This window comes from Cololabis saira, chromosome 3 (genome assembly GCF_033807715.1).
Source record: "Cololabis saira isolate AMF1-May2022 chromosome 3, fColSai1.1, whole genome shotgun sequence".
NCBI lineage: Eukaryota > Metazoa > Chordata > Actinopteri > Beloniformes > Belonidae > Cololabis > Cololabis saira.
In genome coordinates, this window is record NC_084589.1 from 48,187,040 (window position 1) to 48,205,067 (window position 18,028).

At 45.0% G+C, this 18,028-nt stretch overlaps 1 protein-coding gene across 1 annotated transcript in view; it reads right to left on the reverse strand.

Moving 5' to 3' along the window:
* LOC133440725 (zinc finger protein 585A-like) overlaps window positions 1-18,028 on the reverse strand; it is a 40,883-nt gene that overhangs the window by 6,542 nt on the left and 16,313 nt on the right. Inside the window, exons 3-5 of the mRNA XM_061718043.1 lie at window positions 16,044-16,675; window positions 14,094-14,270; window positions 11,713-11,773 (exon numbers count right to left, since the gene is read on the reverse strand). Of these exons, the coding sequence (XP_061574027.1) occupies window positions 11,713-11,773; window positions 14,094-14,270; window positions 16,044-16,675 (870 nt within the window). The remainder of the gene's footprint in view (window positions 1-11,712; window positions 11,774-14,093; window positions 14,271-16,043; window positions 16,676-18,028) is intronic.

Genomic DNA, 18,028 nt, shown 5'->3' on the forward strand with positions numbered 1-18,028 from the left:
AGCTTCAAGCCTCCTACAGAGAAGGAAATCTTGGACATAATTATGTGCCTGAAAGACTCAGCTGCTGGTCATGACGAGGTCAGATTTAACTTAATTATGAAAACTAGACATTCAATTGCTAAGCCTTTGACCCATATTTTCACCAAATCTCTAGAAACTGGAATAATACCCAATGACCTCAAAATTGCCAAAGTAGTCCCTGTTTACAAATCTGGAGACCATAGTGTATTTAGTAACTACCGGCCCATTTCTGTTCTCCCATGTTTCTCAAAGATCCTGGAGAAATTGGTCTATAACAGAATGATGAAACATTTGCAAGACTGTAATATACTGTATAAACACCAATATGGATTTAGGAAAAATCATTCTACAGAAATGACTATAATTCAATTGGTTGATAAAATTCACACTGCAATCAATAAAAATGAATACACTTTGGGAATCTTTCTTGATTTATCCAAAGCTTTTGACACAGTTAATTTTGATATTCTTCTTCAAAAATTACTACACTATGAATTTGCTGGAATCACTCGTGTGTGGCTTTTCAATTATATTCATAACCGTCAGTAATTTGTCATCATTGACCGTAAATCATCAGAGAGGGCCGCCTTAAAATGCGGGGTCCCCCAGGGGTCTATACTAGGGCCCCTGTTGTTTTTGATTCATAGAAAAGATTTGGCCGCAGCCTCGTCCTCCTTGTTTCCTGTACTTTCTGCCGATGATACAAACTTATTTATTTCACATAATGATTTTTCATCTCTAATGGGAAAGGCCAAACATGATTTACAAAACATTTCAAAATGGTTTAAAATTAACTATCACTGAATATAAAAAAAATCAAATTTTATTATTTTTGCATCACAATATAAAATATATTGTAAATCTAACACCGGTCTGTCTACAGGAGATGACCCGCTCACTCAGGTTATATCCACAATCTTCCTTGGTGTAATTATCCATGAAAGTTTAAGCTGGAAAAACCACATCAACCATGTCTGTAAAAAATATCTAAATCTATTGTTATTATTGGCAAATTCCGTAGTTTGGTGAATGAAAATTGTCTCCCAACTCTTTATTATAGCTTGATATATCCATATCTCATTTACTGTAATATTATTTGGGGAGCTAGCTACAACACACATCTTCATGAACTTCACATGTTGTAAAAAAGATTGTGCAGGATTGCCACACACAGTAATTGGTCTGCTCATTCTGCCCCTCTTTTCAAACAACTCAATATTTTACCCATCTTTAAGTTAAATACATATCAAACCTGCAATTTTATTTTCAAAGTATTGTCCCTTCCAGTTTCATTTTCTTTGCCATGTAAATATTGTTTTCAGTTCAACAGTGATATGCACCATTTTAATACAAGACAGGCTAATCATTTAAATCTCCTGAAGTTCCGTACTGGTTTGTGTCAGTTCTCCATCAGATACAGTTATGGAACACCTACAGCAATCTCGTCTACCTCCACTTCATTCAATCATTTTAAACGTAAGCTCAGGACACATTTAATTGATCAGATTACCTAATGATATTTCTAGATTGGTTATTTTTTTCTTTAATCATGTAGATACCATGTATTCTATTCATGCTGCTGTTTATTTGCTTTGTCTTTGTTTTTAGACTGCAATCATGTATTCTGCATATTTTAAATCTTTGTACAATCTTTTGCTGTATTTTACAGGTAGAGGCCTCGTATAAGCCCCTTGGGATTTTTGCCTCAGCCTAGCACATTACCAATCTCTCTTTTACATTTGTATGTTACTTGTTCTGTTTTTATACTGTGCTGAATAAATGAATCTAAAAAAACGGTGATCTATATCTTTTCTACAGAATAAAGGATTAAGTGTAAAGTCTGAAATCTCAGTCTGGTCCAGAGTCTGAATGGAGCATGAAAGGCAGCACCAAGTAAACAGAACAAGAAGTTAGTTCGGGATGTTTCCGAATCCCACATCAGCAGCTGCTTGAGCTGGGGAGTTTCCCATTTAGTTGGTTTGCTTCATCACCACGGCTTTTAACTGGAAACAAAGGGATCTTGTAGGAGTCATACTCATGTGTTCATTCATTCAACTTTCCAGGGTTACGTACCGACTCTGTGGAGTCTGATTTCAGGTTTCCAGGCGAGGTCCAACAGTCTGCGCTGACGGTCGAGCTCTTCTTCATACTCCAAGATGCTTTTTTCAAACACTGACAATATTTCTACAGCAGCTGCTGTTAGTCGCTGACCGATAAACTCTCTCAGATGATTCACCTTAGACATTGTTGAAGAGGAAAAAGAAAGGAAACAACAGAACCGTCCTCTCCTTCTTCTCTAGGTTTAATGGCGGATCACAACCAACGTTATTAGGTTCTACCGCCACCTGCTGTACCGGAGTGTGTAACATCAGGATCATTATTACACCAGGTTACAGTCTAACTTAAAGGGGGGGAAAAAGGAAATACCTAAATAAAATAAGATAACCACATTTAAATCTTATTATCTATCCCTGCATCTTTAAGAAAGACAAGGATTTCCTTATAACAATCCCTCATCACCTCACTCCTCCCTAATAACCTACTAAACTCCATTCCCGTCCCAGCTCGTACATCCTGTCTCTTAAAGCATTCCTTTCTACCTCATACTTGCCACATTTAAGAATCACATGCTCTACATTCTCTGTGACATCACACTCATCACATTTATCAGACACGGACTTTGACATTAAATACAGAGTTGATTTTAAACTAGTATGACCTAATCTTAATCTAGAAATGAGTACTTCCTCTCTCCTACACTTTCCTTTGAAAACCTTCACGTTAATTGACTTCTGTATGTTATAAAAATGTCTCCCTTTTACCCCGTTGTCCCACACCTTCTGCCATGAATCCCTCACTGCCTTTCTAATTCATGATTTTGCTTCACTTTTACCAAAAGGAATTTCCATAATTACCTCACTACTCAATTTCAATGCTCTTTTAGCAATATTGTCTGCTTTCTCATTGCCATCAACACCCATGTGGGCAGGAACCCAATAAAACGCAGTTTACAGTAAGTATTTCATTTACCAACAAAAGTAATTAGAACAAAATGCATACAACATTCTTTTCATCACTGGTTTTCTACTACTTCTGTCATTTAGCAGCTTTTATCCAAAGTGATTTACTCACTCACTCACTCACTCATCTTCTCCCGCTTTATCCGTTCCCGGGTCGCGGGGGCAGCAGCCTCAGCAGGGATGCCCAGACTTCCCTCACCCCAGACACTTCCTCCAGCTCTTCCGGGGGGAGTCCGAGGCATTCCCAGGCCAGCCGAGAGACATTAGCCCCTTTCACACAGAGATTCCGCAATATTGGTGTAAAGAAGTCCTGCCAATACGCCGCCTTTGTTGGTTCACACAGAACCATACAACGCCGGCATAACGCCGCTCCCGTCTGTAAATTCACACAGCATGCCGGCGTTCCGCAATCAGAGGCGTGACGACAGCGTCAGTCCGACCGTCATGTCAGCGGCATGCCGGCTGTGTCATTCACACAGACCCCGTTTCGTCTCTGTGACGGCTCTGTGACTACCTCCGCTGCCGGCTTATTGGTGGGGCCACTTGGCCCCCCCATTCCGCCTCCGTGACTTTCACACAGAACAGCGAGGCGGCTTAAAGGCGCAACGTTCCCGCCTCGAACTGGCTGTGTGAAAGGGGCTATAGTCTCTCCAGCGTGTCCTGGGTCTTCCCCGGGGTCTCCTCCCGGTGAGACATGCCTGGAACACCTCCCTAGGGAGGAGGGACATGCCTGGAACACCTCCCTAGGGAGGCGTCCAGGAGGATCCGGTACAGATGCCCAAGCCACCTCAGCTGACTCCTCTCAATGTGAAGGAGCAGCGGCTCGACTCCGAGCTCCTCCCGGGTGACCGAACTCCTCACCCTATCTCTAAGGGAGCGTCCAGCCACCCTGTGGAGAAAACTCATCTCGGCCGCTTGTATCCGCGATCTTGTCCTTTCGGTCACTACCCAAAGTTCATGATCATAGGTGAGGGTAGGGGCGTAGATTGACCGGTAAATCGAGAGCTTCGCCTTTCGACTCAGCACCTTCTTCACCACGACGGTCCAGTACATCGACCGCATTACTGCGGACGCTGCACCGATCCGTCTGTCAATCTCACGCTCCATTGTTCCCTCACTCGTGAACAAGACCCCGAGATACTTGAACTCCTCCACCTGAGGCAGGACTTCTCCACCCACCCGGAGAAGGCATGTCACCCTTTTCCGATGGAGAACCATGGCCTCGGTCTTGGAGGTGCTGATTCTCATCCCTGCCGCGTCGCACTCGGCCGCAAACCGCCCCAGCACATGCTGGAGGTCCCGGTCTGATGAAGCCAACAGGACAACATCATCTGCAAAAAGCAGAGATGAAATCCTGAGGTTCCCAAACCGGATCCCCTCCGGCCCCTGGCTGCGCCTAGAAATCCTGTCCATAAAGATTATGAACAGGACCGGTGACAAAGGGCAGCCCTGCCGGAGTCCAACATGCACCGGGAACAAGTCTGACTTACTGCCGGCAATGCGAACCAGACTCCAGCTTCGATCATACAGAGACCGGACAGCCCTTAGTAGAGGGCCCCGGACTCCATACTCACTCAGCACCCCCCACAGAATGGCACGAGGGACACGGTCAAATGCCTTCTCCAGATCCACAAAACACATGTAGACTGGTTGGGCGAATTCCCATGAACCCTCGAGCACCCTGCGGAGGGTATAGAGCTGGTCCAGTGTTCCACGACCGGGACGAAAACCGCATTGTTCCTCCTGAATCCGAGGTTCGACTATTGGCCGTAATCTCTCCAGTACCCTGGCGTAGACTTTCCCGGGGAGGCTGAGAAGTGTGATCCCCCTGTAGTTGGAACACACTCTCCGGTCCCCCTTTTTAAACAGAGGGACCACCACCCCGGTTTGCCACTCCAGCGGTACTGTCCCCTTCCTCCATGCGATGTCGCAGAGGCGTGTCAACCAAGACAGCCCTATGACATCCAGAGACTTGGGGTACTCAGGGCGAATCTCATCCACCCCCGGTGCCCGGCCACCGAGGAGCTTACGAACCACCTCGGTGACCTCGGCTTGGGTGATGGATGAGCACGCCTCAGATTCCCCACTCTCTGCTTCCTCAGTGGAAGGCATGTCAGTCGGGTTAAGGAGATCCTCGAAGTATTCCTTCCACCGTCCGACAATGTCCCCAGTCGAGGTCAACAGCTCCCCACCCTCACCGTAAACGGTGCCGGCAGAGTACTGCTTCCCCCTTCTGAGGCGCCGAACGGTCCTCCAGAATTTCCTCCATGGCCTCCCCGAACTCCTCCCAGACCCGAGTTTTTGCCTCCAAGACTGCCCGAGCCGCGGCCCGCTTGGCCTGCCGGTACCTATCTACTGCGTCAGGAGTCCCACCGGCCAACATAGCCCGGTAGGACTCCTTCTTCAGTCTGACGGCATCCTGTACTTCCGGTGTCCACCACCGGGTTCTAGGATTGCCGCCACGACAGGCACCGGAGACCTTGCGTCCACAGCTTCGAGCCGCCGCGTTGACAATGGAGGCAGAGAACATGGTCCACTCGGACTCGATGTCCCCCGCCTCCCCCGGGATCCGAGAGAAGCTCTCTCGGAGGTGGGAGTTGAAGATGTCCCTGACAGAGGGCTCGGCCAGACGTTCCCAACAGACCCTCACAATCCGTTTGGGTCTGCCCGGTCTGTCCAACCTCCTCCTCCGCCAGCGCATCCAACTCACCACCAGGTGGTGATCAGTTGACAGCTCAGCCCCTCTCTTCACCCGAGTGCCCAAGACATGCGGCCGAAGGTCAGATGAAACGACAACAAAGTCGATCATTGACCTCCGGCCTAGGGTGTCCAAAGTGATTTACATCTGAGAAAACAACACAAGCAAGAAGGTTTAGAAAGAGTTTTATTTTTTCCGACACAATGAGAGCTGACGCAATTTATATGATAAGCTTCTGATTGTTAATATCAATAAATAAAAAAAAATATTTTTATTTGTCATAAAGCGTTTATGCTTTTAAGAAACATTTATTGCAATGGGCTTCAAAATAATACACATGGTAAGTCTTTGAGACATTAAAACATTTAAATATCCAACTAATCAAACTACCAAACTATCAAACTGATTTTGGTGTGAAATATATAGATATACAATAAATAGACTCATTTAAAGCTGCAGTTTCCAACATTTAACCACTAGAGGGAATAAAGATCCCAAACTAACCCCCAAACTCAGAATGACGGTTCATTCATGCATGAATCACCCACAGGTTTTCTGCAGGGGTTTGAAGCCTCTTTTTCCTCGTATTGTGGCACGTTGGAATTATATAAAGCAAGAAGTTTAATGTGTAATTAGGGGCGTGGCCTTTTGATTGGCATTAATTTGTCCAATCTGTAAATAAATACTTTTTCTAAGATCTTAGAAAATGTTGGGAGTAAAGATCAGGCCTGTAATTAGTGAATTGGTGTCTGTCTCCAGTTCTGTACAGTGGGATGACTTTTGCAGTTTTCATTTTTTTTTTGTGGAAATGCCCCAGTTCTGAGCCACTGATTACAGCTGTATGTCAGTTAACAATCCATCAATAACCTTTTTGACTATTGTCATATCACCACAGTCAGTTGACACCTTGTTTTTACATTTACTTACAATATCTATGATTTCTCTCTCCTCCACAGCTGTGAGAAACATTGAATCTGGATTTCTACTTATTAATGTTTCCTTCCATCCATCAGCTGATCCAGGATCACACATTTTTTCTGCCAGCTTTGGTCCAACACTCACAAATTACCTGTTAAAATTATTAACAACCTGATTCATATTATTAATGACTCCATCGTTATTGGTTAAATATTAAGGATAATTAGTCTGTCTTGAACTTTTCTTAATGGCATCATTCAATATATTCTAAATACCTTTAACATTATTTTTAGTCCTTATTCATGAAATAATTCATGTCCCTCTCCATGAAGGCAAGTGGTCTCGGCATCTCCAACCTGTGCTTCAGTCTCTGAGGCTCCTTGTGGCAGGAAGTTATCAAAAACAATGGACACTGCATTTGATGGACATAAAATCTGCCTTCTTTCATGGACTAGAAATGTGGAGAGACATTTTCATTAAACCTTCTCCAGAGACCAACAGAGCAGATCATCTTTTTTTAACCCACATCAACTCCATGGTTCCTGACACAGTGGATTCCTATCAGTTTTCCTACCGTGCCAACAGATCAGTGGATGAAGCGATGGCTTCGGCTTCACTTCACCTTCCAACACCTGGACAGGATGAACACCTATGCACGGCTTCTGTCCCTGGATGTGTCATTTGATGAAGCCAAGACCAGTGAAATAACAAACTGGATCAAAATGACGTGATTGAGGAAGTTGAGGATAAAGAACAAAAGTGCATCTCCACTTTTCAACTTCATTTGATGACATTTCTCTTTCCACATTGTTTTCTGAGCTAAATGCTGGTTGTACTGATCACGCTGTACCAATAATCTGCGTCACTAACAACTTTCCTCTTGTTGATGCACTAAAGTCTTTTTTTATTTGTGTTTTTATTATTACGATAGATTGTTCACACTTGGGTTTATGTTGAGATTTTATAACTCACCACCAGGGGGCACTGCTGCTCTTTCTACATATGGAGTGTAATATTCCAGAATTATAAACAATAAAATGATTCACCCATCTAAAATGAAAACTTAATTACATTTTTCATGATTATTTCTGACTAAATATGAGTTGAGGTAAAAAGACATTTACTCCTAAACGGATGTCTGATATAAAAGGGTTAAATCCTAAGTCTGTCCTCTTCCTGGAATCTGATCCCGATGATCCTCCCTCTTCTTCCTGCTCTCCAACCTGCAGATCTGCAGCTTCAACACGGATCTCAACTTCAGCTTTATAATAAATCATGTGTCAGACGAGTTGTAAATCTAGTACAACTTGATTTTATACATGTGACTAAATAATATTGTTAATTTCATATTATTTAAATAATATGAAAAACGTACACAGATATGTTGTAACTTTAGCTTATATAGTTACAATAACACAGCATGGATCATTTGAATTACATTGTTTTGACTTAGTTTGTCCCATGAATTACACGATAATCTGATGTACGCGCAGCTCAGATTTAAAATTCTTAAAGCCTTTTACAGTTTTCAGCGAACTATGTATAACATCACAATATATCGCAAATTTGGATACCGCAATATCGTATTGTATCGTGATTTGTTTCCCACATCACACTCATTTCCTCATTCTGACTGCACTGACTTCTGAAATCTTCAAGGTTTTTTGTTTAATGCTGCAGACATTAAAGTTTAGAAAATGGTGACAGATGGTTGGCTGTTCTGTTTCTGACGTGTCTTTCGTCCTCGTTTCTCTGAAGATTCTTCATGTTTTTCAGAGGAACATTGTAAAAACTGAACATGTAAATATATCAAACTTGGACTAACCTCTGAACAGATTAGATGGAGAGAGTTTAACAACATGGAGCTGCAGATTAACTTTACAAAAGAGAATGTGAGTGAAGAAGAAACAGATGGGAAAAAAGACATGTGCGAGAGGCTTTGTAGATGAACAAAATAAACTGCCACGTTTAAAGAACCTTCAGCAAATACTAACAAACCTTTATTTGCACCGTGGAGACGGCAAGTTACCAACAGCAACAAATAACACAGTTTTAAGAAGGATCATGGATTCAAACAAACTCAATGCAGAACTTTAAAAAAAAAAGTACACAACCACATCATTCCCTCTGCGTCAAGTTGACGGAGAAGCATAAATCTGGGTTGAACCTGCAACCCTTGTGGGGAGGGGATTAGGCTCATCAGCCACAGGAGGTGGTGGTTGGACTTCTGCGGGTTCTTCTTCTGTGGGTCAGACAGGAGTGGACAGCTGGCCCCGGAGGACGACAACATGAGCTTCATTTGTCACGAGTCACCAGCCTTCTCCTCCGGGTGATTTTTCATGTGACTCAGCAAATCAATTCTGCAGCTAAAACCTTAGTTCAAATCAAATCAAATCAAACTTTATTTGTAAAGCACCTTTCATACAAAAAATGTAACACAAAGTGCTTTCCACAAACATATACATAACATAAAACATAAACATAAAATGTATTAATGCCCCCCCCCTCCCCGCACACACACAGACAGACACAAGCAGACACACGGTGCAGACATGGCTAGTGTGACGACCCCTCCATCCACTAGTTGTCCCTGCTTTGTCTGCTGCTGTGTTTTCCTTTGCAGGAAGCAGGGTGGAGAGGTCGCCTGATTAGGTGATGACCCACACCTGGGCCCGGTGTGGGTCTCTATTTAAAAGGCTTCACTCCTGCTTGGCTCTCTCTCTGGTCTGGTCGGGCACGGCTGCTGCTGCTGCTGTTTGGATTTTGGTTGTTTTTTCCACACATTCATACATGCTCACACTACTGATTACTGACTTATCTTAGTTCATTATCTTTTGTTAATAAATTTACTTTTATTATACTGTCATCCTCGTCTCGTCTCCCTCCTTGTCGCTGCCTATGAGCCGGGCTGTGACATGTGGGGGCTCGTCCATTTGATTCGGTGACGTCAGATTAGCGTTAGCTGTAGTTAGCGGTGCACCTCGTTTTTATGAATGAGTTGTGCATCCGGTTTTGTTGGGAGACGTTTGACTAGCGTGGTAAGTCTGTTTTTTTGGTTTGGGTAAGCAGCCAAGTCTGTTCTGAGGAGATTGTTTTGTGCCAGGCTGTGTTGTGCTGGTGTTTTTTAGGCACTGAGTTTGTGGGGTCCTGTCTGTGCGCAGCCGTATTAAGTCGCTGTTGCTTCTGTCCCTGTTAGGCTTAAGAGCGAATTCCCTTTGGAGTTCGTTTGGGGGGGTGTTAGTGTGGTGTGAAAGTGGCTGGAGCAGTTGTCTCGGGGGCACATCCGCAGCTGCAGGTGAGTCGCCATTTAGTGGTTGCCGGGCTGACGGGCTTTAGTGCGTAAATACCCACCACCAAATACCTGAAGACTAGGGAGGAGCTTAGCTAGATTCTGGTTAGGCAGTTAGAGGGACGGGGCTACGGTGACGTTTTGGCTGTGGGGGGACTGTGTGCGCTCAGTGTGCTACAGGTTAAGCACTGCAGTTTGGTTTCTTTCGCATTGGTTTGCATAGTCTGTGTTTGGACAGGTAATTGGGCTGGTTGATAACCATGGCTAGTGTGGAGGATTTTTTGAAAGCTCCATCAGGGGAGTCTTTGGAGTACTACACACGTGATCAGTTGTTGAGGATTGCTGACCATTTCAAGTTGGAAGTGAGTGACAAACGGAGTAAGGATAGCATTAAAGCTATTATTAAGGCTAATCTGTCTGATGTGGGTATTATCAATCCTAGTAAATTGCAGGCTGCCGGTCCTGTGGTGGAATCTGTTGTGCCTGGTGATGCTGGGTTAACTTTTGAACAGAGGCGGGAATTGCTTCTGCTGCAGACTGAACTCAAAAGGCTGGAGGTGGAGGCGTGTAGACTGAACTCAGGTGGCGCTGGTGCAGGCCATGCTCTTTCAGCTGCTCCTGTTAGATCAGCATCTAGTTCTTTTGATGTTGCCAGTAATTTGCGTTTAGTTCCCCAGTTTTGTGAGCGCGATCCAGATATATTTTTTTCGCTGTTTGAGCGTGTTGCTGAGGGTAGAGAGTGGTCAGATGTAGATCGCACACTGCTTTTACAATGTGTTTTAACTGGTAAAGCTCAGGAAGCCTACTCTGCTCTCTCAGTAGGTGAAAGTAAGGTGTATGCAACTGTCAAGGCTGCTGTGTTGAGGGCATACGAGTTGGTGCCGGAGGCATATCGGCAGAGGTTTCGGTCCTGGGAAAAGTCTGGTAAGCAGACTCATGTTGAGTTCGCCAGGGAGCTGGTGACTCATTTCAGCCGGTGGTGTGTTTCCTTGCAGGTAAACACTTTTGATGACCTGTGCGATTTGGTGGTTTTAGAGCAGTTCAAGAACTCTGTTCCCAGTCATATCGCTGTTTATATCAGTGAGCATAAAGTGAAGACTGCTGCTGAGGCTGCTAAACTGGCCGACGAGTATACTCTTACGCACAGGGGTAGCCGGGAGCATTACTCTCGGGATGACCGGGGAAATGGTAAATTTCGTGTGTCAGGTCATGTTAAGGGGCAGGACGGAGTCAGTCCTCGCCTGGATAACATTAAGCCAGAACGTGTTGCACGGGGTCAGGTAGAGTTTGACTCAACCAAAATATGCAATTATTGCAAAGGCAGGGGACATTGGAAAGCTGACTGTCCTAAGCGTGGTGCCAAGGTTAAATCTGCTGCGTTTGCTGCCTCTGTTAAACATGTTGGTCCTGTCATTTCTTCCTCCCAGCAGGTAGCTGCTGGAGTCAAGTGCAGTTTGGATAAGGCGGATTTCTCAGCTTTTGTGTCTGACGGTTGTGTGTCACTGGTGGGGAGTGATGCCACTGTGCCGGTAAAAATTCTGAGAGATACTGGGGCTGTTGATTCATACATTGTGAGCTCTGTGTTACCTTTTTCTGAGGAAACTAGTACAGGAGATTATGTTCTGATGCGAGGGATGGGGTTAACGGTGTTGCCGGTTCCATTGCATCATCTAGTGTTGAACTGTGGGTTGGTTCGAGGTGACGTCACCATGGGTGTGCGCCCTGCGCTGCCGATTGAGGGTGTAGACATTATTTTAGGTAACGACCTTGCTGGTAGCCGTGTGTGGGCTGATGGTGTGCCACCTCCACCCATAGTAACATCTTCACCTGTTACAGGAAAACCAGATGAGAGTGCTCAATGCTTTCCTGAGGTTTTTACAGCCTGTGCAGTGACTCGAGCTATGCGCCGTGCAGAGTCAGAGTCTGAGCCTGAACTTGAGGGTGGGGGACCAGGGGAGAGTGAGATTTTCTCTGTGGCCATCCCTGACTCTTTGTTGTCTGTTTCTCGCAGTGACCTGCTGGTGGAGCAGAGGGCAGATCCCTCTCTGAGCCAGTTGTTTGACCGAGTTCTCACTGTTGAGGAGGCTAGGAGCGCAGTACATGGTTACTTGCTGCAGGATGGATTGTTGGTGAGGAAATGGTTGCTGCATGGGGAAAACTTTGTTGGTGACCCGGTCTGGCAGATGGTTGTTCCTTCCAAGTTCCGCAGTGAGGTGCTGAGGGCTTCTCATGATCAGTCTGGGCACTTGGGAGTCCGCAAAACGTATGATTACATTCTGCGATACTTTTTCTGGCCTCAGTTAAAGAGGGATGTGTCCAGGTACATTAAAACATGTCATATATGTCAGATGACAGGGAAGCCAAATCAGAGTATTAAACCAGCTCCTCTGTGCCCTATTCCAGCAATAGCGCAGCCATTTGAACATCTGATTATTGACTGTGTTGGTCCTTTACCTCGTTCCAAGTCTGGTAGCAACTATTTGCTTACAGTAATGTGTCAGAGCACAAGGTATCCAGCTGCTTATCCATTGCGTACCATTACTGGTAGGTCTGTGGTGAAGGCTCTGACGCAGTTCATTTCCACCTTTGGCATCCCAAAAGTGATTCAGAGTGATCAGGGCTCTAATTTTTCATCTCATTTGTTTGCTCAGGTTCTGAAACAGTTGCATGTTAAACATAACCAGGCTTCTGCGTACCATGCTCAGAGCCAAGGGGCTCTGGAAAGATTTCACCAGACTCTGAAGTCTCTGTTGCGGGGCTACTGTGTTGAATTGAATCAGGACTGGGAGCAAGGGCTGCCGTGGCTTCTGTTAGCTGCTCGAGAGGTTGTGCAGGAAAGCACCGGTTTTACCCCAAATGAGCTTGTGTTTGGACACACAGTGCGTGGGCCACTCACTCTGTTGCATGATGCTGTGGGGCAATCAGAACCACCCGGTAATTTGATTGACTATGTCAATGGTTTTCGGCACCGATTGTACGTGGCTGGGGAGATGGCTAGGGAGAAGTTAACCTCTTCCCAGGGGAAAATGAAGCGTCTTTATGACCGCCAAGCTGAGCACCGTCAGTTTAGTCCTGGTGATCAGGTACTTGCATTGTTGCCAGTTCCCCTTTTCAAGCCAAGTTTACTGGCCCGTTTACAGTTTTACGCCAGCTGTCAGACCTAAATTACCTGTTGTCGACACCACGGCGTAGGAAATCAACTCAACTTTGCCATGTAAATTTGCTGAAACCTTATTACACTCGAGAGTCACAGGTCTCTGCATCTAGTGATGAGGGGCAGAAAGAGTCTGTTAAATCGGTGGCTGCTGCTGTGGGAAGTTCTGTATTTCTATCTGTGCCAGAGGATGATGGGGTTACTCCACCGGATGAGAGTGTGTTGCGTGGCAGGTTAAAGAACTCTGAAACCTTGGAAAATCTGGAGTCTCTGTTTGGTCATCTGTCTGAGGAGAGGGGCGCTGAGTTGTCGGCTCTGATTAATGGTTATCTGTGTCTGTTTGGTGATGTACCAAGTCGGACTAATTTAATCGAGCATGACATTGATGTGGGGGAGGCGCAGCCAATCCGTCAGCGTTTCTACCGGGTGTCGGAAGAGAAGCGAAAGGTGATGGACGGAGAGATACAGTACATGCTTAATAATGGCATTGCAGAACCATCATCATCTAGCTGGGCGTCTCCTTGTTTATTGGTAGACAAGTCTGATAAGAGTCCCAGGTTCTGCACAGACTATCGGAAGGTAAACGGGGTCACTAAACCAGATGCTTTTCCACTGCCGCGCATGGAAGATTGCGTCGATCAGGTCGGCTCTGCTCAGTTTGTGAGCAAGTTCGATTTATTGAAGGGTTATTGGCAAGTGCCACTGTCCAAGAGGGCAAGGGAGATTTCAGCGTTCATAACACCTTCTGGTTTGTTCTCATACTCAGTTATGAGTTTCGGGTTGCGTAACGCGCCGGCAACGTTCCAGCGCCTTATGAACCTGGTGGTGACTGGGCTGGAGGGTTGTGCTGTTTACTTAGACGATGTTGTTATCCACAGTGATACGTGGGAGGAACATCTGGTCCGTATTGAAAAGCTGTTTAACCGTCTAGCTGATGCACACCTGACCGTGAACCTAGCAAAGTGTGAGTTTGCTAAGGCCACCATCACCTACCTGGGTAAGGTAGTGGGGCAGGGAAATGTGCGGGCAGTACAGGCTAAGGTGGCTGCAATTGGGCAGTATCCAGTGCCAGCAACCAAAAAGGAACTTCAGCGCTTTCTGGGTCTTGTGGGGTACTATCGCAGTTTTTGTAAAAACTTTTCGACTGTGGTAGCTCCCCTGACAGATTTGCTGAAAGGGAAAACGACATACATCTGGTCACCATCTTGTCAGCAAGCTTTTGATAATGTTAAAGCTATTCTCTGTTCCCCTCCTGTTCTCGCAGCTCCACGCATGGACCGTCCCTTCCAACTGCAGGTAGACGCGAGTGACGTGGGTGCAGGTGCGGTCTTATTTCAGACTGATGATAGTGGTGTTGACCGTCCCGTGAGTTTCTACTCTAAAAAGTTTAACGCATTCCAGTTGAATTATTCGGTTATCGAAAAAGAGACACTTGCACTTATCTGGGCTCTTCAGCATTTTGAAGTGTACCTTGATTCTGGCAGTGTTCCTTTGGTGGTCTATACAGACCATAATCCGATAACCTTCTTGCAGTCCGTACAGTGTCCAAACCGCAGATTAATGCGTTGGATTTTGTTTTTTCAAACTTATTGTTTAGATATCTGCCACATTAAAGGAGTTGATAACATTGTGGCTGATGCTCTATCCAGAGCACCTTATTCTTAGTCATGTAACTGTGCCATTTATTGTTTGATCTCTCCGGTCTGCTGTCTTCCTTTTTGCAGTCGCTCTTAAATGCTTTTCCAGGCGCTGGAATTGCTGGGTTGCAGTGTGGGGGTTGGTTTGCTGACCGGGGAAGGCAACAAAATTGGTCAGTATGAATTGTACTGCAATTTATTAATTTCATGTAACTAATGACGGTGGTTAAGTGTTTAATTTTTGTGAAATGTAGTTGTGCCCTTTCCGGTGTTCCAGTGGGAACCCCGTTTTTATGGGGGGGGGTGTGACGACCCCTCCATCCACTAGTTGTCCCTGCTTTGTCTGCTGCTGTGTTTTCCTTTGCAGGAAGCAGGGTGGAGAGGTCGCCTGATTAGGTGATGACCCACACCTGGGCCCGGTGTGGGTCTCTATTTAAAAGGCTTCACTCCTGCTTGGCTCTCTCTCTGGTCTGGTCGGGCACGGCTGCTGCTGCTGCTGTTTGGATTTTGGTTGTTTTTTCCACACATTCATACATGCTCACACTACTGATTACTGACTTATCTTAGTTCATTATCTTTTGTTAATAAATTTACTTTTATTATACTGTCATCCTCGTCTCGTCTCCCTCCTTGTCGCTGCCTATGAGCCGGGCTGTGACACTAGGCACAGAGGATCCAGGTGAGGAAACGGTAACAGGGAGCCGTCCAGGCCAGGAGGTCTCATAGCCCGCAGCTAAAAGGGGGGGGGGGGGCCCACAGAGACCATCCCGGCCCGGACAGATAGAGGAGTCCACACCACAGCGGTGAAGCCGTGGTGCAGAGCTCCACAACCATCCAGGCCAGAATCACCCCTAGGACGACCCCCTGCAGGCCAGAGTCTCTCCCAGCATGGAAGCTCCCCATGAGGAAACACTGGAGATAAAAGCTACAAGAAAGCAGGATAAAATACACTGATAGAGTTTAAAAAGTATAACATAACGTAAAATCCTAAAAGTATGTCTAAAAAGCAAGACATTAAAAACTAAAGGAATAAGACAGTAAAATGTATAAAATAGACCATAAACAACGACTAAAATATTTAGATAAAACATTAAGATAAAACAATGAAAATAAATTATGTGTTATGTATTAAATTAAGGATAAACTAAATATAAAACAGAGCAGTAAGATCCAATAAAAATAAGGGTGAGCTTAAAAAATGTAAAAGAGTTAAATGAGTCAGTTAAAAGCCTGATTAAAGAGATGGGTCTTGAGCCTCTTTTTAAAAACATCAACACGTCTTGCACAAATATCACTTCTCGCCCGTGTGCGTGGTTATGTGGCTTTTAAGAGATGATGATCTAGTAAAGGTTTTGCTGCAGGTGTTGCACACGTACGGCTTTTCACCAGTGTGGGTCCTCAAGTGAATCACCAGGGTGGAACGTAGCCTGTAACTTTTTCCACATGTTTTGCAGATGTAGGGCTTCTCGCCCGTGTGCGTGGTTATGTGGCGTTTAAGAAGTGATGATTGAGTAAAGGTTTTTCCGCAAGTGTTGCACAGGTGCTGCCTTTCGCCAGTGTGGGTCCTCGAGTGAACCACCAGGGTGGAACGTAGCCTGTAACTTTTTCCACATGTTTTGCAGATGTAGGGCTTCTCGTCCGTGTGTGTGGTTATGTGGCTTTTAAGAGCTGATAAATTAGTAAAGGTTTTGCTGCAGGTGTTGCACAGGTACGGCTTTTCGCCGGTGTGGGTCCTCGAGTGAATCACCAGGTTGGAACGTTCTGTGTAACTTTTTCCACATGTTTTGCAAATGTAGGGCTTCTCGCCCGTGTGCGTGGTTATGTGCCGTTTAAGATTTGATAATGTAGTAAAGGTTTTGTCGCAGGTGTTGCACAGGTACGGCCTTTCGCCAGTGTGGATCTTCACGTGATCCATTAAATTACAACTTTTACTGAACTCTTTCCTGCAAGTGCTGCAAGAAAATACCTTCTTCCCCATGTGGGTCCTGATCAGCTTTGATTTAAAGTTGCTGTCTGACGGGACAGCAGCATCTTCGTGGTCACCGTGTCGTCTCATTGGCTCCGGATCTGCAGTTTTACTGGAGTCTGAGTGTAAACTTTCAGTCCCTTCCTCATCTTTGTTTTGAGCTTCAGTAGAAGTGTGCAACAGCAGCTGGCCACAGTTTGGTCCTGGTTCATTTTCAACTTTCACATCAGCGAGATTGACCAATGAGACATCCACCTCTACGTCCTCCTGCTTCATCTCCTGACCGCTGGAGTCTTCCTCCAGTTCTGTAGTCTGTGGATGCCCTGGTTCCTCCTGGTCCGGGCTGCAGCTCCTCTCCAGGTTATGGTGCTGGTCACTGAAAACCCCGTCCTCCTCCACCTTACAAACATTTTCTCGTGGGAGTTCTGGAATTACAAAGAGGGACAAAAAGATGGGATTTTAACAAGTCAAAAGTGCTTCCCAGTGTTGATTGTATTTGTGAGGTTTAAAGTTTGTCCTGAACCTTCGGTCTTCCCCTTCATCTATGTAGTATATTTGAAAAATGCATTACTCTCTGTGACCATTAGGGGGCACTGTGACTGTACTCTTGTGTTAGTTGGTATCGAGACAGTTGAAGAATAAAGTTGTTGCATTTCAGGTTGAGCATTTCTGAATTCTTGTGAATTCTTGTATTGTCAGCATCCCGTTTGTCCAGTCTTTTACACACTACCCAAAGTGCACAAAAGCTTGTCAAATCCTCCTGGTCGCCCTATTGTGGCCCAGATGAACGCTTTACTATCACCTTTGTCAGAGTTTGTGGATCACTATATCAAACCTTATGTCCAAACACTACCAGCGTATATTAGAGACTCCACGGATTTCATTAATAAGATCTTTAACCTCACTAACCTTCCTGATGATCTTCTGTTGGTCACCTTTGACATCCCCAGTCTCTACACTAATATTCCCCATGATGGAGGTAGAGAATCCTAAAAGTTGTATTTGCAGGACTTACTCATGCCCCTGGGTACGTTTATTGTTGACTTAGCTACTTTAATCATGAAGAAAAACTACTTTAACTTTAATGGTGAATATTATTTACAAGTATCTGGTACCAGCTCTATTTGTGCTCCGAATTACACAAATCTATACGAGGGTCACTTTGAAAAAAAACTTCGTGTGAAATCCTGAGCACAATATTTTTTTGCCAAAAATCTTAAAATGGTACAGATTTATTGATGACATCTTCTGTCTAATTAAAGCGGCACTATGTAACTTTTCCACCTTAATATCATATTTCCAGAGTCATTGTGATGGTACATCAA